The sequence below is a fragment of the Tamandua tetradactyla genome, chromosome 2 (genome assembly GCF_023851605.1).
Source record: "Tamandua tetradactyla isolate mTamTet1 chromosome 2, mTamTet1.pri, whole genome shotgun sequence".
Classification (NCBI taxonomy): Eukaryota; Metazoa; Chordata; class Mammalia; order Pilosa; family Myrmecophagidae; genus Tamandua; species Tamandua tetradactyla.
In genome coordinates, this window is record NC_135328.1 from 209,010,487 (window position 1) to 209,034,995 (window position 24,509).

At 47.9% G+C, this 24,509-nt stretch overlaps 1 protein-coding gene across 2 annotated transcripts in view; it reads right to left on the reverse strand.

Moving 5' to 3' along the window:
* The window catches only part of PADI4 (peptidyl arginine deiminase 4), a 31,160-nt gene extending 13,945 nt beyond the window's left edge, over positions 1-17,215 (reverse strand). For both annotated transcript variants that reach the window (XM_077151107.1, XM_077151106.1), the window contains exons 1-5: positions 17,040-17,215; positions 5,041-5,221; positions 3,010-3,076; positions 2,451-2,518; positions 1,158-1,275 (exon numbers count right to left, since the gene is read on the reverse strand). In XM_077151107.1, coding sequence (XP_077007222.1) covers positions 1,158-1,275; positions 2,451-2,518; positions 3,010-3,076; positions 5,041-5,221; positions 17,040-17,146 — 541 coding nt within the window. In that variant the 5' untranslated portion in view covers positions 17,147-17,215. The remainder of the gene's footprint in view (positions 1-1,157; positions 1,276-2,450; positions 2,519-3,009; positions 3,077-5,040; positions 5,222-17,039) is intronic.
* Positions 17,216-24,509: the final 7,294 nt, after the last annotated feature.

The window sequence follows — 24,509 nt, forward strand, 5'->3', positions numbered from 1 at the left end:
AGTGAAAAGGTTTCTCTCCACATTCCTGGGAGAGGAGTGAAGCCTGTGAGTGTTAACTGAGCGGCAGGGGGAGAAGGAAGCTCTAGAGCAGTCAATATTTCCCGACAGACTGGACAACAGTCTGGGCAGGATGAGTTTGGAAGTCGACTGGTTTGGATTCCTGGTCTGTTAAATGCCTGGGGAAAGTTATTCAGCTCTTGGTGCCTCTGTTTGCTCACCAGTAAAACAGGGCTAAGCAGAGCGCCCACCCACGGGGTCGCCGTGAAGGTGAAATGGGGTGATGCGTATCAAGTGCCTCTATTCCAGCACCCAGCGCCCTGGGAGTGGCCTCCAGGGCAGCTGTTTTGACCTTCACCACATGCCCTGCACTATGCAGAGGCTAACCCCAGCGCCAGGCCAGGCCAACTGGACACAACTTTAAAATGCACCCATTTCTGTTACCTTAATGACCCCGGGGAGGCCGCAACTGCTGCCCTGCCATCCTCACCTGCATAGTGCCCTCCTCCAGTGCCCCTAGGCATTGCTGTAACTTCCACCCTGGCCCAGAGACGGGCCTGCAGAGACCCCTGCCCCCTGCGCTAATTCACCACCATCCTGGTGCCCCTAAACCTGTCCTGGGGTCAGGATGCCCAGGTTCAAATCCTGAGCCTGCTACGTACTAGTTGTATGACCTTGGTAAATTGTTTAACTTCCCTCAGTTTCCCCCTCTGGGAAATGGGGACTAGGATAGTACAGACTCCTTAGCTTTGGGTTGAAGGAGTGAATGAGTTGATTGTGATGTGCTCAGAACAGGGGTTCAAGGCTGCTCTGGTGTGCATGTGGGCAGGCTTTCATTTGGGATTTCGGGCTCCAGGTCTGACCCAAGGGCAAGAGTTTGGTTTGGGCAGGGGGCCAGGGCCTGGGAAGTGGAACCCAGGGAGGCTATTGGAGACTCGGCCTGGGCCCCAGCTGGTCTCTGACTGCTGTGTGACCTTGGGCAGATCACTTGCCCTCCCAGAACGTTTATCCATTCCTTCACCTGTAAAATGGACACCCTAACAAGGACATGCTTTTAATAATCCCTGTTTCAGAGGGTGCTTGCGTGTCTCAGGCCACGTTGGTAAGGGCCTTGGGCCACAACAAAGCTGCATTCCTGTTAGCTCTTAGGGACTCTTTACCTTTGTGGTTGAGCACCACGTCGTCCTCGCAGTCCATGGTGGAAGCCTTGGGAGTGTCTTTGTCACAGTTCACCAGCAAGATGGCACCTTGTCCACGAGGGCCCCAGGTCCAGGTCGTCTGTGGACACCCAGCAGAGGCGGGGCAGGCTTAGGAGCCGACTCAGAGCCCCTGTCCCCTCCCCAGCCTCCTGCAGGTTATGCATCCTGCTTCCACCTCAGATCACTCTTGGAAACCAAGAGCGTTGCCTGCCTCAAACGTCCTAAACACCCTCACTGAAAATGCATTTCATCCATTTTTTAAAAAGGAGCCTAAGTCAGTAAAATAAATTTTAACACCTTAAAAAAAAGTCATATCAACAAACCACACTGAGCTAAATATGTACGTCGATTCTAATCTAAATAGTCACTATTATGTGAACTCGCAATTACTCATTCACCAAAATGTGGATGCTGTTCTTAACAGCCAGTTGGTCCAAAGATGAGAGTCATTGAAGTGGCCCACCCTGTAGGGACTCTAACAGCCACGACGCCTTCTGCTCACGGGACAGCATGACTGGGCTTGGGGTGGGACATAAAGGGAGGATCCGCTCCTGGAGCTGTCATTTTTTCCAGACTCTTCCTCCTTCTTTCCTGGTCTTCCTCTGTGTTTTGACCAGCCCCACAAAGGGATCGCAATCATTTCACAGGCCACGGCCTCCAAAATGCACATGTGTGTATCAGCACAGACAGCTTTGGCGGGTCAGGGACACCCTGAAGTTTATCTGTGGACCTGCGTTAAGACGACTGCACACCTGTTCCTTCTGACGCCCGCAGCACATTGCCTCCCTGCCTCGCTCCTCCCCTCCTCCAGCCCTGCCTTCTCTTCCTTTTTCTATTATTCACCATGTGGGCAGTACTGGGGCCTCGGGGTCTTCTCTCCCATCAATCATTAAGCCTGGGGCAGGGGATTTCGAATCAGTGAGCCCTGCGACAAATCTCTCCACTGGGTCTTAGCTGGGTGACACTGTATGGAGTTTATAGTGTGTAGGGCAACACATCCTCTGAACCCCAAATCCGGGTAAACTTGGTCTTGTAAAAGGGATAGGAAATACATAAACTAAAACGTCAAGAGGGATTTATTCTTCTTTTTCTTGTTCATCCTAAATTCTGTTTCTCATTTACCATCAATATCTATTACCCCGGGATACACGGGACCACGCGCCATTCACCCCATCACCACAAGGGGGCGCCCCGGGAGAATCCAGCTGGGCGAAAGGGCGCGGCAGCGGGGGGGTGGGGGCCCCGGTTGCATACCTGGTCTTTCAAGGTTCTGGTGGGTTTCAGCTTGCCCGTGCGGGTGACGTCCGCGTGCAGGGAGATTTCTGAAATCCCACCGAGTAAGAAGAGAGGGTTAGCGAGGGTTACGGGGCTCCGATGGGCAGGTCCTTTCCCCGGAGACTGTCCTCACCAAGGCTGGGGGGCCCCTCCCTCTTTTAGAAATAGACACATCTTCAAAGAACCCCCTTTCCCCTATGTCCCCCGAGAAGTTTGGCTGCAACTCAAACAGCTGGGGCTTCTGAAGTGTCTACAAGGTACAGTGGCTCATATATTGAAAATCAAGGCATCCACCTCCCGATTTGAGAAATACAATATTAGGATTTCCTGCACACCCCTTCCAGTTGTATTTCCTTGTGGTTCACAAGGGGAGGGGATATTTATGAACTAACATGTATGAATGACTGGAAATCCTCCTTTATCTCTGCTCAGTCTAAATTAAGCTCTGGGGTGTAGTTTCTCCAGGGGAGCTGCTGTGCAGGTGTATGTGTCTGGGGGGAGGGGGGGGTAGCATGCTGGGAGCCTGGTCATCACTTACCAATCCCGGTGAGGTAGAGGAGGGCCTGGACTGGCGAGCCCTTGGGTCTGAAGTATGAAATCTGAACCTACAGGAGAGCAGGAGATCACTAACGACTCTTATTCACTCAGTGAACACTGACTGGACGCTTGCTATGTGCCACCTTGGGGCTGGGCACTGGAGAGACAAGGGTGGGCAAGAGGCGGGTATCAGGGTGGGTTTCATGAAGACCCACTTTGAGATGGGCCTTGGAAGGTGAGTAGCAGGTCAGTAGCTGGAGACACGGTAGAAGAGGCATTATAGGGGAGGGTGGCTACAAGCCACAGAAACAGGTTCTGGCAAGCAGAAGGGATCAAGGAAAGACCTGGAAGAAAGGCCAGAGCCTGAGCCCTGGGGGACCTGGGATCAGGTGCTCTGGATGGGTGGTGGCCTTTTCAGGGCAAGTACTGTGGAGATTAGGAAACAGCTCCCCTTCCTTTGACCCAAGCTCACAATCGAGGGAAAACATGCTTGGTTGGGCCAACCTGGCCAGAGTAGGGTGCAGCGTCTGGGCTGGCCACCAGAAAAGGAGGAACTCCTGGGGAGAACAGTGGGACACACTGAGCTGTTTGGGCCTGTTCTGCAGACAGTGGCATCCACGGAAATGGCACTGGTCTTCTGCCTCCAATCTATTCCCGAGATCCAAATCTGCTTGCCAACATGCAGCCAGTGGGAGCTTTCTTAAATACTAAAATGTGGTCCTTTACTCCCTGGCTGAAAACTTTTCACTGGTTTCCTGTACTCAGTGGTACTCAATGCCAAACCCTTTATATTGGCTCCCTCTCTCCCCAACCTTCTTACCATACAGAACTTCCTCATATTCCCCAACACCTGTCCCACTCTGTCCTCATCCAGTGTGCACTCAGGCCACCTCCTCTACCAAGAGTTCTCACTCCTTTTTCCCTCTTTTATTCAGGTCACCGAGACCTATCCTTGAGCTTGCCACTTCTTCCAGGAAGTTTTCCCTGACCACTCCCTCTCTGACCTGCCTGGATGCCCCAGCTTTGTGTTCCCACAGCAGGCAACAACTTCCCACCCCCAGGGAAGAGTCTGCTTGGCCCGTCCTGCTGGGAGCAAGTGACTGTTGGTCCAGGACCTCAGAAGTTCTGGTCAACCATCTGAGTAGAGGGGCAGCCCATCTACTATCAAGAGGGGTGTAGTGAGGTTGAATGGTGGCCCCCAAAAAGAAGGTGGCCACATCTAATCTCTGGAACAAATGAATATCACCTTGTTTGGGGAAAGGGTCTTTGCAGATATAATTAAGGTCTTGAGATGAGGACAGCATCCTGGATTATCCAGGTGGGCCCTAACTCCAATGACAAGTATCCTTTTAAGAGCAGAGAGAGAAATTTTGCAGAGAACAGGGGGCATCAGTGTGATCGGGAGGTAGTGAAGGAAGGATGTGGCCACAAGCCAAAGAATACCAAGAGCCACCAGAAGCCAGAAGGAGCCTCCAGATGTGGGGGGTAGGGCTGGGGCTGCCAACCCCTTGATTTTGGACTTTTTGCCTGCTTAACGGTGAAAGAACACATTTCTGTTGTTTTAAGCCACCAGCCTTTGCTAACTTGTTACAGCCAGATCAGGAATCTAATGCAGGCAGCATGGACTGGAGTTGCCTGGGGCTGCCATCTGTGGCCTTTGCCACCATTATAATTGTTTGTTTATCTATATATTATCCGGTGGCCCCGCTCAGGTTGTAAGCCCCACGAAGGCTGTGACCTCATTTGTCTCCTTGTTAATTTCTATTTTCAGGCATGTAGTAGGTACTTATTAAACACTTGCTGGCTAAATGAATTTAATCAAAATAAATGAATTTAATAAAATTGATGGCTCCCATAACCCCCTGACATCCTGTATGATTGTCCATGAGGACGCTGTGGCAAGAACAAGCCATCGGGAGCTTTTCAAGCGGGAAGGAGGCTTTGCCGGCCAGGAGTTGTGGATCAAAGAAGGACAGGCAGTAAGTGGCTCCTGCCCCCCGGCTGCCCTCCCACCCCCAGCTGCCGCACTCACCTTCTGGTCACTTGTGCTACGACTAGCAGCGTTCATCTTCAAGGTCACCTCCAGCTCAGGGTCCAGGGGCCATTTGGAGGAACCTGTGGAATTCTTCTTGGCTGGAGGGCTGTTGGTGACACGCACAACCACCCCTGGCGAGGCACTGGTGCTGAAGGATGTGCAGTCCTTGGGGGCAGAGCTGTGGAAGACACAGATGTGGAGACAAAGAGACCCAGTGAGGAAGGGCCTGCCCTGCCACTGTCCCCAGCAGCCTTCCTTTTCCCACAGGTGTCAGCGTACGTGGCAGTCAGTGCTTTCCTTGCCCATGGAGGTAAGGACAGTGAGTCGTTCGTAGACAATGAAAGAAACAGATGGAGTAAGCCCCTGACCTGAAGGGGCTCGCACTTGGACTAGGAAAATAACAGAGACGTGCATATCAAAAATTCACACACGTGTGGATGTATGCATAAAACTGTGCACATACCACAGGCTTACACCCACACAAGTGTGCACACACAGGGTTGCGCATATACAAAAAATCACACAGACTTCTGCTTCTGCAAACATGGCAGCCCAGACACTCTGAAAGACCTTCCTCTTACAAAACGGATGGATGGTGAATAAATATTCTTTTTAAAGCATGGCTGAGCTCATGAGAAGTAGGGGAGATCTCCAGGGACTCCCTTCTCTGCATGCACACATGCCTGCACACATGTGCACACACACTGGTTAAACTGAAGAACACCAAAGACAAAGTGATGATCTTAAAAGCATCCAGAAAGAAAAGTCAGATCGCTTAAAAAGAAACAAGTAGACGTCTCAAGAGCAGGAATGAAATCCAGAGGACAGTTGAATATTATCGTCAAGGTGTTTTGAGAAGAAAAAAAATCCATTAACGTGGGATTGTGCACCCAACAGAACTATCTTTTAATAAACACAGTTTCAGATGAACATAAATTTATCTTTTAAAGCCAACAGAGTTTCACCAATGCAACTTCTAAAGACTTGTTTTAAGAAGAAAGTATCTGATACCAGAAGCATGGCCCTAGATGCAAGAAAGAAGGATGAGCAAATAAATTGTTAAGCATGCTGGAAAGTCTAAGGCAGCATTGCCTATATATGAAAAAGAATTTATAAAAATATCAAAATTGTCGTACTGAAACAAGGCAGAACATAAATTAGGAGGTGATGAGAGCTTGAGTCAAGAGGGAATTAAAATATTATTTAAGTCTAGATTTTATAAAATTAAAATTATGTGATTAAATTTGAAAATATTTTTTGATAAATCTTCAGACACAGTCCATCCATAGAATAAAATCAATGGCCCACAATATCATCCCATAATTGTGTGTTCTTCACCATGATCATTTTTAGAATATTTGCATCACTCCAGAAAAAGAAATAAAAACAAAAAAGAAAAACCTCATACATACCATTACCCTTGCCCCTCCCTCTCATTGACCGTTAGTATTTCCATCTACCAATTTTTTTTTTACCTATTATCCCTCCCATTATTTATTTATTTTTTTTACTTATCTGTCCATACTCTGAATAAAAGGAGCATCAGACACAAAGTTCTCACAATCACATGGTCACATTGTGAAAGCTACGTGGAATCAAGGCTACTGGAACACAGCTCAATAGTTCAGGGACTTCCCTCCAGCCACTTCAATACACCATAAACTAAAAAGGAGTATCTGTGTAATACATAAGAATGACCTCCAGGATAATCTCTCGACTGTTTGAAATCTCTCAGCCACTGAAACTTTATTTTGTCTCATTTCTCTCTTCCCCCTTCTGGTCAAGAAGGCTTTTTCAATCCCATGATGCCAGGCCCTAGCTCATCCCCAGGAGTCCTGTCTCATGTTTCCAGGGAGATTTATACCCCTGGGAGTCATGTCCCATGTAGTGAGGAGGGCAATGAGTTCACCTGCTGAGTTGGTTCAGAGAGAGAGGCCACATCTGAGCAACAAAAGCGGTTCTCTGGAGGGTGACTCTTAGGCATAACTGCAAGCAGGCTTAGCTTCTCCTTTGCAGGAATAAGTTTCATAGGGGTAAACTCCAAGATTGGGGCCTCAGTCTATTGAATTCGTTGTCCCCACTGCTTGCAAGAATATCAGGAATTCTCCAAGTGGGGAAGTTTACAATTTCCTCCTTTCTCCCCAGTCTCTGAAGGGGACTTTGCAAATACCTTTTATTCTCTGCCCAAATCATTCTATATGGGATATATTGGGGCGTCACACTAACCCATACAAACCAACAATCTCTCACACTCTATTCAAGATTCCATGTAATTATGGTGTTTAAATAAACTGAAGTTAAATTAGATAAAGTGCTACCCAAAATATAAATGTTGCACCAAATAAACATCTCTCTCTTTGGTCTCACACCGAAGTTGAGGTTTTAAAATATGGGCCATATCATCCTTTACCCTGTGTTCTGATTAACTTTAGTCCTATTCAGATCAGCATCATTCATATCTCTAGTTGAAGTCTGATCACATATTCAACTTTTTAAACAGTTGCTGAATGGGGTAATACTGACTTCAATAGCTTCAGTGCTCTGAGTCTCAGGTGTCACAGAAATACCTGAAGTTTCAGGGAATGGCCAGGTTATACACCAACAGCTCAATATTTCAGAATTTAGAAATAACAGTTACAGCTCCTAAATATGGGTGACTGCTGCAAGAGTTTACAATCTAGGAACATTTACAACAGGCCCCAACCTGGTAATCCATGCTCTCGACTTCAATTCTCCAAGTTTGCATATTATAGTTAGTTCATATGAGTGAGGCATGACATTATTTGTCATTTCGTTTCTGACATTTCCTTCAACATACTGTCGTTAAGGTTATGATCAAATTTTAAAGATATTCACTAAAATAATAGCAATGGAGCTCATAAATTTCTACACAGGAGGAAAGTGCAATAATAAAACCAAAACAGAACAGAAAAACTCCTTTCAAAAAAGTCAAGGAAAGAGCAAAAGGCAATGTAAAAAAAATTGGAAAATAAAAAATAAAATAGTGAAAACAAGTCCAAATATATAAGGAATCAAAATAAATGTAAATGAATTAGTGTTGCCAATTTGGGACTAGATAAAGAAACAAAATCCATTTATATACTATTTATGATACACACCTAAAATATAAGAATCCATAGAGGATGAAGATGTAAACAAAGATGGGAGACATATTAAACAAATACTAATCAAAAGAGAGCCGGGGTGGGTATATTAGTATCAGACAAAATAAATTATGAGACAAAACCGCATTATGAGCAGTAGAGAGGATCACAACATAAAGATACAAAGTTCAACTCATCTGGTAGATACTCCAAAATTGAATGCAAATAATAACTTAGTCTCAAGATATATAAAATGAAACTGAGAGAAATATAGGGAGAAGTTGACAAATCCACCACTATATTGAAGATTGCAATTATTCTTTGTCAATTAACAATAGATTAAACAAATTAAAAGATTAATAAAGATGCAGAGAATTTGGCTGACACAAATAACAAGCTTGATTTAATGAACACATAGAGAATTCTGTACCTCACAACCAATGAACATATGTTTTCCAAACAAAACACATCTCAGTCATTAAAACAATTAACCATGTACTTAGCCATAAAGCAAGTTTCAACAAATGTTAAAGGATAGGGTAAAATATAGAATGGTTGGCATACTCTTTGATCACAATGTAATCAAATTAGAATTCATTAACATAAAATACCTTTTTCAAAGCTCTATAATTTGAAAATTTAAAAATTAAACTTCTAAATAACTCACAAATCAAAAGAGACTTAATAGTGGTAAATAAATAATACTTAGAACTGAGTGATAACTAAAATATTATATTTTAAAACTTTGGGAGAGATGTAAAATGGTAGTTTGTGCCTTAAATGCTTATATTTTTTTCAATAAAGATAACTCGAAACAAAGAAAATAGAATATAAACTCCCCAAATAGAGAAAATAAAGATAGCAGGTATACTGACACAGAAAACAATTAACCAACAAGGACTATGGTTAGTCCTTGGAATATACTAATAAAACTGACAAACTTTGGTAAGATTGAATAAGGAAAAAAGAAATTAAGAATGTAAAAAGAAACATCACCACAGATAAAGTAGATTTTTTGTAATTGATAAAATATAAACAGAAAATTCCATAGTGAACATCATATTTAACAGTAAAATTTTGAAAAGACTTCTTGTTAAGATCAGGAACATGAAAAAGATATTCAAAAATGTACAGGAGTTCTAGCCACTGCAATAAGAGAAGAAAAAGAAATAAAAGGTTAAAAGATTAAAAAGTAAGGGAAAAAAAGCTACCTATATTTGCAGACAATCTAATTCTCTTCAAAATCCCAAAGAATCTACAGAAAAATTAAAAAGACATGGGGTAAAAGTTCAGTAAGGTGGCTAGAAGGTGGACAGGCAAAAATCGACTGCATTTCTATACACAAGCAATCAATAGTTAGAAAACATAATTTTAAAAAAATAGACATAATTTGCAATAGGTAAAGATACTGTCAGGTACCTAGGATAAATGTAACAAAGGATGTATAAGGTTTGTATGTTGTAAACAATCAAACCTTATTGAAAATCATCAAAGAAGACCCAAATAAATAGCAATACCATGCGTGCATTTAGGAAGGCTTACTATCCAAGTGGATTTACACGTCAATGGATTTCCAGAGGTTTTCTTGGAACTAGACAAGTTGATTCTGAGATTTACAAGGAAAACCAAGAGGAAAAGACAGCCAATGTGCTCCTGGAGGAAAAGAAGTAAATGGTGAGGAATCTGCCCTACCAGGTATAAGACTCACTGTAGAGTCACGGACGCCAAGATGGCAGTGTAAAGGCTCAGGCAAAGACAAATGACAGATGCAACCTAAGAGAGAGCTCCTACTTGACCTATGTGCTGGGGATAGTGGAATCCAGGAAACACATGGTGCTGGGACAGCTGCCTATCTAGAGGAAAAATAATTAAATTAGATCCGTTTCTCACACCCTGCACAAAAATCAGCTCCAGACAGCTGAAGCCAGGGCTCACACTGTCCTCCTCGTCTGTTGAGGAATTCTGGCATTTGGAACCTTTGCTACCCTCAATGACATTTCAGAACTGGCATCACCTAGGTTGTCCTGACTTTCTCTAAGGCGAAGCATGTGGCCAGCGGGCGGCTGTGGCTACGTAGTATCAACCTCGGTTTTCACAGTCCTATGGGTGGGGATTTTTGTTCCTGTTTTACAGATGAGGAGACTGAGGCTTAGAGGGACAAAGCACCTTGTCCAGGTCACGCAGCTGGTAATAGCAGGTATGGGTCTGCTTGCAGCCAAGCCAGGCAGCATTTCCGCTACACCACTGCCACCTGCTTTCTCTGCCTTCACCCCACCCTGCTGCCCCCAGCACCTTGCTCTACCTAGGGACCAGTGGTTCTCAAAGTGTGGTCCTTGGAACAGCTGGGAATTGTCAGAAGGCAGATTCTCAAGCTGCTCCTGGACCTACCAAATTCGAGATTTTAGTATTGGGGCCCAGAATCTGTGTTGTTTTTGTTTGTTTGTTTGTCTGCTTTTAAGTAATTAAAACAATCCAAATGTTGCTGATTCTGTATCACAAATAATCTGAATTTAACACATTGTCTTCACAGAGAGCCAGTATTTGATCAACTGTAAAAAAGTTTCCAAATACAAAGGAAACCTTCTGCAACTCAAATGTATTTTATAAGATAAAAGATTTTGATTTCTAAACTGACATTTTTTATATTAAAAAAACTTTCAAAAATCTTTAGTATAATAACTGTTATTATAATAACTTGGTTCCTTTTCTCAGTGAAGAGTATAGCTGGCACTTGCAGTCTTCTTGGGAAGTGCAGCAATCCTGCAAGCAGTTAAACTCCAATTCATAAACACAAATCTCTAGAAATCCTTTATTTTTGATAGTCACATCGAATGTAAATAAGTGAAAACCAGTTCGTATCTTTCATCAACATTCAGGGAAAGAGACAAAGCTACTGTTCAGCCAAAATGTAATAAATCCAGAAACACAACGAATCTACTCTAAAGATGTCAATTCTTGTAACATAAGATAAACCCAACATATTTGGGGGTTTCTTTTTTTTTGTTCTTCCTTAAATGCTTATCAATAAACCAAAAACAGCCCAAAGCCTTCACTAGGGAATCACATAAATGGTTTATTTATCTAGTGTAGCAGCCTACATTTTAACACCCCTCCAGGTGATTCTGATGCATGCTCAAGCGTGAGAGCCACGGCCGAAAAAGAGGCTTAGTGCAAGTTTGTTGAACCGCCCTGCATGTGCTGGAGTCCCTGGAGTCTGAGGGAACTGGAAAGTGATGCACAGAGCAAGAAAGAAGTTATCCAGCCCCAGATACATATTGTTATTGCCATTTTCTTATGGGGAAAAGCCAACAGAGGTTGCTGGGCTGTTAAAGAGAAACACCCAGGTTTCTCACGCGAGGGATGAGGTGGTGAGGCTGGGAGGCGGGCAGAGAGCAGAAGCAGAGGACTGGAGTGTCCGGATCAACAGTAGTTGGGATTTATTCCAGTGACAGTGGGGAGCCAAGGAAGGTTCTGGAGGGAGGGAGTTGCCCAATCGCAATGATGTCAGCAGAAGAGGAGGATGGGAACTGTGTGGAAGAAACTTACACCTGGGAGAGACAGGGAGTGGGTGACTGCCTAGAAAGTCCCTTGAATAACCCAGGCCGGGGGGCAAGTCCCACGGGGAGGTGAGAAAAGGGAAAGTTGGGATCCTGATTAGAGGGGCTGCGGAGATGGAGAAGTGGGAAACAGACAAACCCGGGTTGGAATCTCGTTCCCATCAATTGCAACCTGAGTAACCCTGGGCGAGAAAGCATGGATTCCTATAACACACAACGCTATAAGTGATGGAAATGGTCTTGCAATAGCTGCCAGTTGTTATTTACTCTGGGCCAAACACCGTGTTAGCCTCGTTGGATGTATTTTTACACACATCTCTGTGACCTCTGTGGTACTTTGATTGTTCCCCTTTGGCCAGGGTGGGAACCCGGATGGAGAGAATGAGCTCGCGGCTACCCATTGAAGACTGCTTCGTGCCTGGCCCCGGCCACCAGTGGACGGGTGAGGAGACTGAGGTTCCAGGGTGCGACCATCGGGGTCCCAGACAGAACCGCCCGCGGCATCACCCCCTGGGCCAGGAGCCTGGACTCAGGACGTGGGCCGCCCCAGAGGCCAGGAGGGAAATGCGGAAGGCGGCAGGGCCAGAGCAGTGGCGGCAGCCTGTGGGCGGACAGAGCTGCAAGTCAGGGACTCTCCCAGACCCAGGTGACAGGTGCAGCCCTGGAGGGATGTGAGGTCACTGAGGGAGGGTGTGGGGCCTGCGGGAGCAGAGCTGGGGGCGCTGCTGCAGGTGGGGGCAGGGTGCTGTGAATGAGAAACCCAGCTTCACCCCGAACTCATTCTATGACCCCATGTTTCCCCGCCTGGAAAGAAAAGGAAGAGTCCCTCTTCCACAAATCTACACGGGAAAGAATGTGAAAAGGGTGTGGCCCACGGCAGGGGTTGACTTCTGCAAAGTTTTTTAACCCCTCCCCCCTTGTTGAATTCACACCATGCTCTGGGGTCAGAGGAGTCTGACCTGGGAAGGCAGAGAAAGGTCTTTCCTGGGGGACTGTGGGCATAGGACGAGGCCTGCCACGTGGCAGGGGTGGGGGGGCTGCCTCAGCCAGGGCTGGGAACAGCTGACGTCAGTCAGGACGGTTGCATGTTCTAATTATGTTCCCATTGCCATTTCACACTCTCTCTTGTCCCCTTCCTTCCTTCCTTCCTGTCCCTGTTGCAAAAAAAAGTTCCAAGATAAACCCTCAGGCCCTTCCCCGACCTCGACGTTCCTTCATGCACTCATCAAACACTTAAGAGCACCTCGATATGGCGGGCACAGACCCTCCCTGAAGATGCACACACTCACTCACACAACAATCAACCGCTGTACGTGCCAGGCCCTGAGCTGGGAGCAGCTTCCTGGTCTAAGGGGTTCCTGGCTGGGAGGAAGGTGGTTTCTTCAGCAGAAGACCTGGGGCCCCCCTGTGGACACACCCAAGTCCTCTTAGGTGAGGACACAGCTCAGTGTCTGCTGAACTCAAATGTCCAGCGTCCCCCCCCGCATTCCACCTGCACCCAGCCGGGGGGACTGGGGAACTGGGCGGCTGGGGTCTCAGTCCCCGGTGGGTTCTCGCCTCTCCTTGGCCATTCTGGGCCTGGGAGGTCACCAAGGCTGAGGCGTGCAGAGCCAGAGAACTGCGCTGCCCCCTGTGCCAGGCACACGGAGGCGCCTGCCCACGCCAGCTGGACCTCGGCTCTGGCGTGTGGCTTTGCACTCAGGTGTGTCTGACGGGCTCCTTGGCCCCGCTGCCGACCGGGAACTCTTCCGGGCCAGCCCGAAAGCATCAGGCAGCCTCAGAGGCAGGGAGAGGGGTGGCGACCCTGGGCTGCATGTCTCAGCCTGGTCCCTGACTGTCCTGGGTCTCTCTTCCCCCTCTGTAATGCAGAAATAACCCTTGCATGCTTTGTAGGCTCTTGCGGGGTTTGGAAGGTCCAGCACGGAGTAGCTTTCTCAATACTGGGTGGCCAGATGCTGACGACAGTGGATAAAAGGACTCTCAGCCACCATCAGAAACTCTCTCATCAGAGAGTTTCGACCAAGGCAGGCTAGGACAGAACCTGGCACCTTCCTGCTCTCTGCCTCAGTTTATTTAAAACCTACTTGGCCAAACCGAAACTTCACAAGGGCCCTTGTTTCCCTGCCAAAGCCTGGAGGCTCATTCTCTTGGCCCAGGGCACGCTGTTTTCTTTAATACTGACCAAGCCACAATGATAAGCCAGGCCCAGCTGCCAGGTGCTGGTGGGAGGGACACACCTTGTGTCCAGTGGGACAGGAAAAAGAACAAAGGAATCAAAGACCAGTGGGAAGGCCATGGCTCGGGGCCAAGGGACACACAACATCTGGACCGTGGGGTCAAGCCTGCCTCAAGTGGCTTCTTCTGGAGGGGCAGCGAGACAAATGCAAATGACGGGATCGTCACCATTTCCAGGCCTCGCAGCCACCCTCTCTGCTGGACATGGCACTGAGGCTGAGCAAAGGGACGCTCAGCTGGACCCAGTCTCGGACATGCATTCTTTCCTTTGGCTGTTTCCCACATACTTCCCCACCCCTAAGCAAGGAACTTTCGTGGACGTGGGGGTTTTGTGTGTGTGTGTGTGTGTTTGCAGGCCCCCAGGCCTGTGTTATTTCAAGACAAACCACAGCTGAATCTTCTGACACCCTCTGTAGAGCAACACGGAAAATCTGAGTCCCCGACAAGTGACATCGTTCCTTTAACTCCTGCCCCAGAATTTCCCTACAGCTGACCCTAGGTTGGCTGCACGTGCTGCCTGCAGTGCTGTTACATCGCCCTGCCTCCTGCAGCCCTTACAGGAAAGGGGTCTGCTCTGCCGGACCCTTGGCTTGCGTTATATAATTGAATCCTCGCCACAGCCCAGCACGCCAGAGATTACAGACGGGGAAACTGAGGCTCAGAGACACTAACAGACTTGCCCATGCTTCCTTGCCATGAAGTGGTCTTCTACTGAGGACGAGACTGGGAGGGGGAGGAGAAGCCCCTCGATGGCAGCTCTGGAGCCCCCCGTCCTCTGGGGTTTGTGCCTCCTGGCCCCCACCATGCCACAGCCCTTCCGATGCTGCGTGAGTTCAGCCACCAGAAGCAGCACCCAGGGGGACCCCTCATAGTGCCCGGAGGCAATGACATCGGGGAAGCAGGATGGCTTTGGGGCCAGGTGGCCCTGCTTTCAAATGTCTTAAATCGTGTGGCTTTGGACAGGATTTGCTTCTTCAGGCTCGGTTTAGGCACCCTAAAATGGGTATCCAACTGTTTCCCTCATAGTATTCCTGTAAGGGTAAGGAATCACTGACAAAAAGGGCCAGACACCAGGCAGCTGGGAACATGAAGCCTGCCTGACCCCAGCCACCAGCATCCCGTAAGCCCTTGACCTTGTGCAAGGTCAGCAGGATTGTGTTTGAATATAATCAATGCATCTCCCCATTGCAGGGAAAGCAGTTTCCAAACCAAGTATTAAGATCACCAGCAGAGCTTATGAGAGGAGCTTTGGATTAGGAACCCCCATTCCATCCCCCGGCCCCAGCTGAAGTCTGTTCTGACCTCTATGACCTTGTCATTTAAACCCCGAGGGTCCCGGAGCCCGGCGGCAGAGGGCGCAGCCCCAGCAAGGGTTTGGAGGTGCGTGCACAAGGCCTGGGGGCGGGGGTCGCCAAGGAAGGAGGGCGGGTGAGAAAGGCAGGCCCCTCCCTTCTGTTTTAGGAGGAGAGTCTGGCCTGCAGGGAGGGTGATGACTGGGCAGGAGTTGGGGAGAAGCACCGGCTGGGGGGCTGGGGTTAGAACAGATTAGAGGGGAGAGGAAAGGTTGGTCCAGGGACCGAGGAGATGGGGTGTCCTGCAGCCAGGCTGCCTTCCCTGCTCACTAGCTGTGTAACTTCAGGTCATTACTTGACCTTTCAGAGTTTCAGTATCCCCTTTTGTAAAATAGGAATAACAGATCACCTACCTTATAAGGCTGTTTGAATGAGTCATATGTAGGAAGTGGAATGTAAATATTAGCCATTATTATGTGAGACATTCAGGAGACAGGATTGACAGGACTTGGTAATTGATGAAGGAGAAGGAAAGAAAGATTTTAAAGTACCTGGGAACTGCAGCGTTCCCTGTCCTTTTGGGGGAGAAGGGGGCAGTGTCTCCCTCTTGGTCCAGTCTTGGCCAGCTCACTACCTCCCAGTTCTGGAGCCAGAAGAAACACTTATGACCCTAGCCCATCACTTCTCGGTCCAGCCCTGAGAGTGGAGAGGGGGTACACTGGGAAGAAGGCTAGCCTGGGCAGCTGCCAGGGAAGAGGGCTAGCCTGGGAGGGAACCGAGCTAGCTCTGACTCTTTTCACTCCTCTGCATCCAACATCAAAGAGCTCATTCTCAGAGGAATTGGCTGCCCTCGAATGATGTCAGACTTATTCCCCACACCTCTCATTACCCCACCTCCCCTCCCTGGCCCCGGGAGGCCACACTGCTGTTCTCTCACTGCCGGTGAGCAGGCAGTGGTTGGCACTTTCAAGGCCATTCTAGGAGCACAGCGGCTCAGCCTGGGGTGGAGGAAGCCAGGGGCTGCCACTGCTCTTACTGACAACAACTATAACGACAGTACCCATGGACGCTCCCTAGGAATATCCTGGGCCATTTTGCTTACTGCAAAGTCTGGCATACAGCTTGGCACATCGCAGGTATTCAATGAGTGTTTGTTGAATGAATGAGTGAATAAACTAACAAACCAAAGAACAACTACCAGGGATGTGCCCTGTGCTGTGCTAAGTACTTAAATATTTTCACATTCAAGCCCTAGACCTTCCCTGTGAAGTAAGTCAACATCTGTGAAATGTCAGCACCATTTCACAGATGAGGAAACTGAGGTTCAGCTGCCTGAGGTCACCCAGCTAGCCAACTGCAGGGCCAGGTTCCCAGAGCCCACCATTGTGTACCCACTGAGGACTGCTCAGCTGATTGGGTAACAGATGGCACCATGAACCAAGGATGGGTCAAGAGGCCCAGGAGCTAAACTTGCTTCCAGAGCACACTTGCTGTGTGATCTTAGGCAATCACAGAACCTCTCTGAGCATCTGTTGCCATAAAGGCGAGAGGAAGTTGGCCCTGTTTGCTTTGTAATAATTATTTATGGTGAGGCCCCAGGGAACCCCCAATTGTACATGGGAAAGAACCTACTCCCATGAGCCTGGGCACCTCCCAGGGCCTCTTGTCTCTCCCAGCGGCTCCCTGGGCACCATCTGCAGAGGCTGGAGTCTGAGCTAACCACACGTTCCTGTGTCAACAAAACAGGTTCATCCGGTGTCACTGGGCCTGCCCCCACCCCCAGGCCCCCAAGGAGTCCTCGCTCTCACCTGAAGACATCTAGCTGAGTCTTGGTACCCAGCACACACACGGCATGGGTGGGCTTCTCCGGGGCCACACGGATCATTGCTCCCAGGGCCATTGTCCTGGAGCTCATCCCTCCAGCTGCAGGAAACCCCTGGACTGGCTCCTTTATACTGCCCAGCAAAGGCCATGAGTCAGCACCTGTGGTTTGCAGCCCCAGAAGCTAAGCCCCTCCCTGCTCAGATTTCAGGGCGTGTGTGAGCAGCCCTCAGACCCAGTAGGTGTCAATGCCAGAATCGGACAGCCCAGGGCTGCCAGTTTCCTGGGAAGGCCCAAGGGCTTGGGGAGCCTTGGGAGGGGTGGTAGAGGCCCAGGTTCTCAAACCCATGGCCCATTCCTTCCTGGAGGCCATCTGCATCCGCCCCAACCTCACCTGAGTTCACCCAACAAGAGAAAGCAAGAAAACTGGGGCTTGGGAGATTCTAGGCAAGACAGCATAACCCGGGCTACACCCTCCAGTCAAACCAGAGTCAGGTCAGGTCTCCCAGGCCAGGACGCCTACGTGACAGCTAACCCTTTTGCAACATTTTCTGAGTCCAGGCACCTTTCTCCCCACTTTAATCCCCACTTTAATTTGAGTGGATTAACTCATCACAGAAAGCCTCGGAAGGAGGTACTCTTATTATCTCCTCATTTTATCTTCCCAGCAACTCTCTGAGATTAATACCATTCGCATTCCCATTTTACAGAGGAAAAAACTGAGGTTCAAATGACATTTATTAGCTGTCAGTCCGTGTGACTCGTGCCTTTCAGATTTCTTTGTATCTACTCCATGACAGCGCAACAGATATGTGTGCATGATGTTGCTACCCATTTTTGGGGGTTGTTCTTGTTGCTACCCATTTTACAGAAGGGAAAGTCAAGGCCCAGAGAGTAAAAGTGACTTGTCCAAGGCCCCATAGCTTGGGCGTGGCAGAGCTGGGAGCAGAAGGCGAGCTTCCTGACCTAGAAGTTGGTGTTCTCTGTACCCTCCAGGATGGCTGCCTCTTTCCAGGGCATCTGGGCATCAGACTGGACAGTTCAGGGCAGGGCCATGGCAGCCACAGGGATGCTTGGCCACAGAGGCACTTGGATACAGGGCTGTGGTTGCCCCTGGGTCGTTCGTGCAGGCTTCTGCCTGCTGCAGGGAAAATGGGGGAGGAGGGCTGGAAACACCCAGGAGCACCACAGGGAGATCTGAAAGGAGCACCGAGCCTTTGGGGATTGGGGATTTTGTGTGTGTTTGTCTGCTTTGGCATCTAAACAAAGAGTTTGCCTCTTTAATTAAGAGCCGGTCTTTGGGTTAGGCAGGCCCGAATCAAAACCTGCCCTAGGTCCTCATTCCCACAAAGTGGGTCCCACCATGGTGCCACCTTATAGAGAGAGGGCCCCTAAGGCTCATGGAGGCTAAATCCCTCTCCCAAGTTCCCACCACCCATAAACTCGGGATCCAGGATCCAGCCCCCTTCTCTCAGCTCAAAGCCCATTTTCCTTCCCAGTAGATACTGCAGCCAGCCGGATGCTCGGATGTGTCTACACAGCTACTTGTGCGTGTAAGTCTCAATTCGCCCGACTTCTTGGCTGGCCTGTGATTAGAACTAGTATGAGTTCCTTATGAAAGTTGGCAGGAGGGAACCACCAATTGTCAGAGTTGGGAGGGCGCTTGGAGGACACCAAATCCAGTCCTCACTCGCTACAGACGGAGAATCAAAAGGGGGGGTGTGTGTGCGATACTTCCACAGTCACAGCAAGTCAGTGGGATGGCTAGAAACTACCCACATCTTAGGTCTCCTGGAGTAGTTTCCTTTTTTCTTTTTCTATGGCAATTTGAGGCTTAAACTTGCTGTGAATAAGTTTAAGAGAATAAAGAGGACACACCAAAAACAAGTTAGTTAATTCAACAAAGATTTACAGAGTGTCACCTGTTTGCCAGGCACTGTTCCACGCTCTGGGGATATTCAGTGAATAAAATAGACAGAGATCCCAGCCTCCATGGAGCTTATTTTCTAACAGAAAGAGACGATCATAAACAAACGTAATAAACGAATTATATAGTATGTTAGGGGGGGCACTGCTATGGAGAATGGAAAACAGGGCAGAGCAAGGACCATCAGGAGTGCAGGGGGCAAGGGGCAGTTTGCAATTTTAAATAGGGTGAGCAGGACAGGTGACATTTGAGCAACAGCTTGAGAGAGGTGACAATGTGGATATTTGGGGGACGAGCGTTCCAGGAGAGGGAACAGCCAGTGCAAAGGCCCTGAGGAAGAGAGAGATATGCCTAGTGGGTTCAAGGAAGAGCAAGGAGGCAGGTATGGCTGGAGTGAAGGGAAGGAGGGAGAGAGTAGTAGAAGAAGAGGAAGTGCAGAGAACAGGAGACTTTCAACTCTCTGCACTCTCTCTGCATTGGGTGGGGGGGGACTTGGGCGTTTCCTCCAAGTGACATGGGGAGCCATGAGGGTAGGGGGTGTGGTTTGAACAGAAGAGGAACAAATCTGGTTTATTCGAACATGACTACTTTGGCTGCTGAGACCCTGGCCTGGCTGTTAACTTCACAGAATATGTCAACCCTTTCAAACCCGGAAGGGAGCCTCAGAGTTGGGAAACAAAATTCCCCCTGCATGTGGAGGTTACTGGCTCAGAATCGGGACAGAAACCCTAGGGGAAGGGGCCCTCTTCCTGCTGAAAGGCTGAGTCACGGGCCTGGCCTCCGGCCAGGAGGAAGGATGATATTCTGAGGGTTGCCCAATGGCCTCTGGGTGTCTGGGCCCAGGTCACCGAGCACCTGAGCTGACATCCTGGATGTAGACAGCCCGGCTCACCTGCCCCTGGTCCCTGCGAGGGCGTTATTCCGGGAAAAGCAACTGGGGTCAGAGAGGCTGCCCGAAGCCTCTGAAACCCAGCACAGTGCAGAGCTGCATTTGGAGTTGATGGCCGTTCATTCCTTCAGCATCGTTTTGTCCACAGGTACAGTTAGGATTATTTATTTAGTGTCCATTCACAAGTATTCACTAAACACGGACTCGGTGCCTGGCATGCTCTAAGAGGCTCATTTAAGCTCATTTAAGGACTCAGGGAGGTGACGGCGGCCACCGTCTATTAAACAGCTCCTCTGGGCCACACCCGTTTTATTTCTACTTCTCACCAGAACCTAGTGGGGCAGGAATGTCATTCTCATTTCTACAGAGGAGGGTAACACGGTGCTCAGTGTCAAAACTGCCTTTGTCTGCTCTGGTGCAGCCCTTTCCTGGGCCAGCCCCTGCCACGCACCAGCTCTGCTCTTCACAGCCGCCTTGCCGCCTGAGGTCCACATTCTCCCCACTTTCCAGGTGAGGAGACTGAGCCTCAGAGGGGTTAGTAACTCACACGGGCTATACAGACAGCAAGTGGGGACGCTCGAGTTTAGCTGTGCTCCGCCTGACTCCCAAGCCTGTCTGTCTTTGTCCGGCTCTGCCCATCACACAGCCACCCACAGGCCGGGTCCCTCTGCCAATGAGCTCTGAAGCTCCTTCCAGCATGAAGACGTCCAGCGCCTCTCCCTTTCCAACACCAGAACTTCAAGCAGAGAATTGGGAGCATCAGGGTCATCCAGACTGGCTGAAGCTTGCAAATCTCTCCCTCTGCACACATACCCTGCAGGGCCCTGCTGCTCACTCTGCTGTCCTTCACGAATCCTTCCCGGTCACCCTTGGGTGCATGGAGGCAAAATGATGATTCTCACACTGGCTAGGCCCCACCTGGACCAGTTCACATGCGCTCGCTGGTGCAGACCTCAAGCCAGCTGAGAAAGGAGGCTTTGTCAGCCACTGACAGGTGGGCAGCAGGTCGGGACAGAGGTGGAGATGGAACGCAGGCCTGTCTGCACCAAATCTTGTCCTCTTCCACTCTGCTGTCTCTGAGGAAAGGAAAAGGGATCCAGCCCAGCTGAAGGTCAGGGCTCCTGTGTTTATGGACCAGCTCCTGTGTTCTGGACATTTTCGTGGACTTATTTACAAACTAATAAACCCTCACTGAAAAACAAAACAACAGCCCATTTTTGGTATATTGCATTCAAACTGAAACAATCAGATAAGGTAGACTTTAGAGCAAAAAATTTATGGTACCAGCTCTCACCCTGTCCTTGACCCTCTGTGACCACATCCCTTCTACCGGCTCCCAGGGACCACGGCAGGAGAATGTCAGCACCAAAGAAAGCAGGGACTCAGCTGCCTGCTGAACCCTGAGTGCTAAACAGTGTTTGGTACATGGGTGGTGCACAATAAACACTGTTTTATTGAAGCAAAGACACCATTTGTTTTAAGATACATCCCCTGCCCCAGTAACTTTTGTTGCTTTTGCATCTTTGTCAAAAATATTTCTAGATCTATTCTACTGTACTATTGATCCACTGCCGATATCCACCATCTATTCCTCTGCCGATGTCACACAGTCTTTATGACTGTAATTGTGGATCCGTTTCTCCTTCTAGATCGATCTTTTTGCTTCATAAATTTTCAGCTCTGTTGTTTACTGCATACCCATCTAGGGTTTCTATATCTTCTTGGGGAACTGAACCTTTTATCATTGTGTAATCTTCCTGCTTCTGGTAAATTTTTTGCTCTGAAGTCTACCTTACTGATTGTTTCAGTTTGAATGCAATATACCAAAAATGGGCTGTTGCTTTTTTTCAGTGGGGGGTTATTAGTTTGTAAATAAGTCCACGAAAATGTTCAGATTAAGGCACCAAGAGGAAGACACCTTCTCAGAGGAAAGGCTGCTGGCATCTGGGTTCCTCTGCCACATGGGAAACCAATGGCAATGTCTGCTGATCCTTCGCTCCTGGGTTGGTTTCAGGGACTCTCTTTCACCTCTGGAGGCTCTTCTCTGGGTTCCATCTCAGCTCTCAGAGGTTCATCTGTCTTTTGTCTTTTCAGAAGGACTCCAGAAAGGGGATTGAGACCCACATTGAATGGGCTGGGGCACATCTCCATGGAAACAACTTAATCAGAAGTTCCCACCCAACAACATGCATGACCCCAAAGGGACAGATTAAGAGAATATGGCCTTTTATAGGGTACATAACAGCTTCAGACCAGAACACTGATATTAATAAAACCAATTTAATGCTCTAATGGTTGCATGAAATAACTTTTTCCACTCTTTTACTTTCAACCTACTTATTTCATTATATTTGAAGTGAGTTTTCTTATGGACCACATATAGTGGTCATGCTTTTAAAACATTCATCCTGCCAAGCTATCTTTTTTTTTTTCTTTTGCATGCACAGGCACCAGGAATTGAACCTGGGTCTCTGGCATGGCATGCGAGAACTCTGCCTGCTGAGCCACCATGGCCTGCCCCAAACTATTTTTTAATTGATGTATTTAGGCCACTTATATTTAATGTAATTATTGATGTATTAGGACTTTACCCTGCCATTTAATTTATTTATTTTTGTGGTTGTTTCTGTTTTCTTTTTCCTGCCTTCCTGGTGGTTACTCAAACACTTTCTAGAATTCCACTTTGATTTATCTATAATGCTCTTGAGTGTACCTCTTGTGGGGCTGGGAATCCTGACTCCCCACGTGGCTTCCACTGACACTGCAGGGGGTGGGTAGCCTCATGGCCACTGAGCAGTGGTGAAAGTCCTAACTCCCCAGCAGGTCTCCTCTAAAACTAGAAGAAGAGGTTTACCATCTGAAGAGAGTTGGGATTACCACCCTAGGGGAATTTGGGCTTCTCATCAATCAGAGGGTTTTTGGCAGGGACCTTGAGTCTCCCTTGCCATGGAAGGACCATTATTTTTAGTCACTGTGATAACAGGGTACTCTAAGTACATGCTGTTTAAAGGGGTGATGGTTTATTCCAGTTCAAGTGTTGCCTTAGGGAATCATTGGTTTTCTTTGAGTCTGGAGGCCCTCCATGGGGCTGGGGCTAACTTTTTCCAAAAGTTTGAATGCTTGAATCTAGAGCTCTTTTCATTCTCATTCTCTCTCGTTGGTAGTCATTACCTTTCATCCAGTTGGATAAAGGATAGCTCAGGTGTGCGTTTGGCACTGCCAGTTGGATAATGGATAGCTCAGGTGTGTGTCTGGCACTGCCAGTTGGATAATGGATAGCTCAGGTGTGCGTCTGGCACTGCCAGTTGGATAATGGATAGCTCAGGTGTGCGTCTGGCACTGCCAAGGGTTGGTAGAACTGGAATTTGGACCCAGGGCCCAGGGCCCAAGTGCTCTCCCTCCACCACTGGACTGTTTGATGCCACGAGTGACAGGGACCTGCTCGGTGTGTGTGACCTGACTGCGGAGAGTAAGGATCTGGGATCTGCCTTTCTCCCTGCGGAGCAGCAGGGGCTCAGTCCGAGGGCAACTTCATCCATCTTTGGGAAAAACAACCAGCTCTTCATTTGGGAGTTTAAAGGCCACCCTCCCCAACCCTGCCATGGCACGGTGTGGACCTTTCTGCTGGAGGCTCAAAATGCCCCCAGGGTTGGGGCTCTGCTTCCTGTTGAGGGAATCCCCCAGGAGAGACCCCACATTTCACTCGGTAGGATCAGTGAGTTTCAGAGTCTACTTTAAAAAAATTAGTTGGCCTTTTCTCACCTTATCACAAGGGGGTGATAATAAAAAATTAAGGGAAGAAAAGTTAGTTGGCGGTCACACAAAGAAAAATTTCCACTGATTCCATTGAACTATCACTTACAGCAAGTAATTTTATTTCCTCTCCTTTTTTTTTTTTAACCTTTTTTTTTTTTTTTTTTTTTGGTGGGGGGTACATGGGCCGGGAATTGAACCCAGGTCCACCACATGGCTGGTGAGCACTCTGCCGCTGAACCACCCGCATTTAATTTTAATTTTTTTTCATATATACAATTTTTGGTATTATTTCATGGGGTTTTTTTCTGCTCTTGGATAATGCTTTTTTTTTTAATTTATACTTATTATTCTAAAAATAATATTTATTTTTAAAAAGAGAAAAATAAACTGTTCCCTACCCATATCCCTTTATTCCACTCTCCACTGGAGCCCTCTGTTATTTAAATGCTGATCCTTCTAGAATTTCCTGTAGTCATTAGAGATGATAAGATTGTGTCAAACCTGTTTCACTTCTTTTCACTTTATAGGTCTCAGACAAACTTCCTGTGTTCTGTCTATAAACTATCTTATTTTTTCTTCTTTTTTCATATCCTAAAAGATGTATTCAAAAAAAAAAATGTGCCTAGTTTTCCAAAAGCAATTTTCCATAAATAATGATTACTGTTAAATCACCCCATCTAGCCCACCCACACTCATTCATTTAGTGCTTCACTATTTTGCAAAGTCCTTCCTTTTTACTCAGATCTTTTCACTTAACATGAAAGGTATTTATCATATTACCATAAAGACTTTGGAGATTTCATATATTGCATCAAATGGTGGTACTGTGATTTTCCTACCCATTCCTACACGCTTTTACATTTTAAATAAGCATGATACTCATTT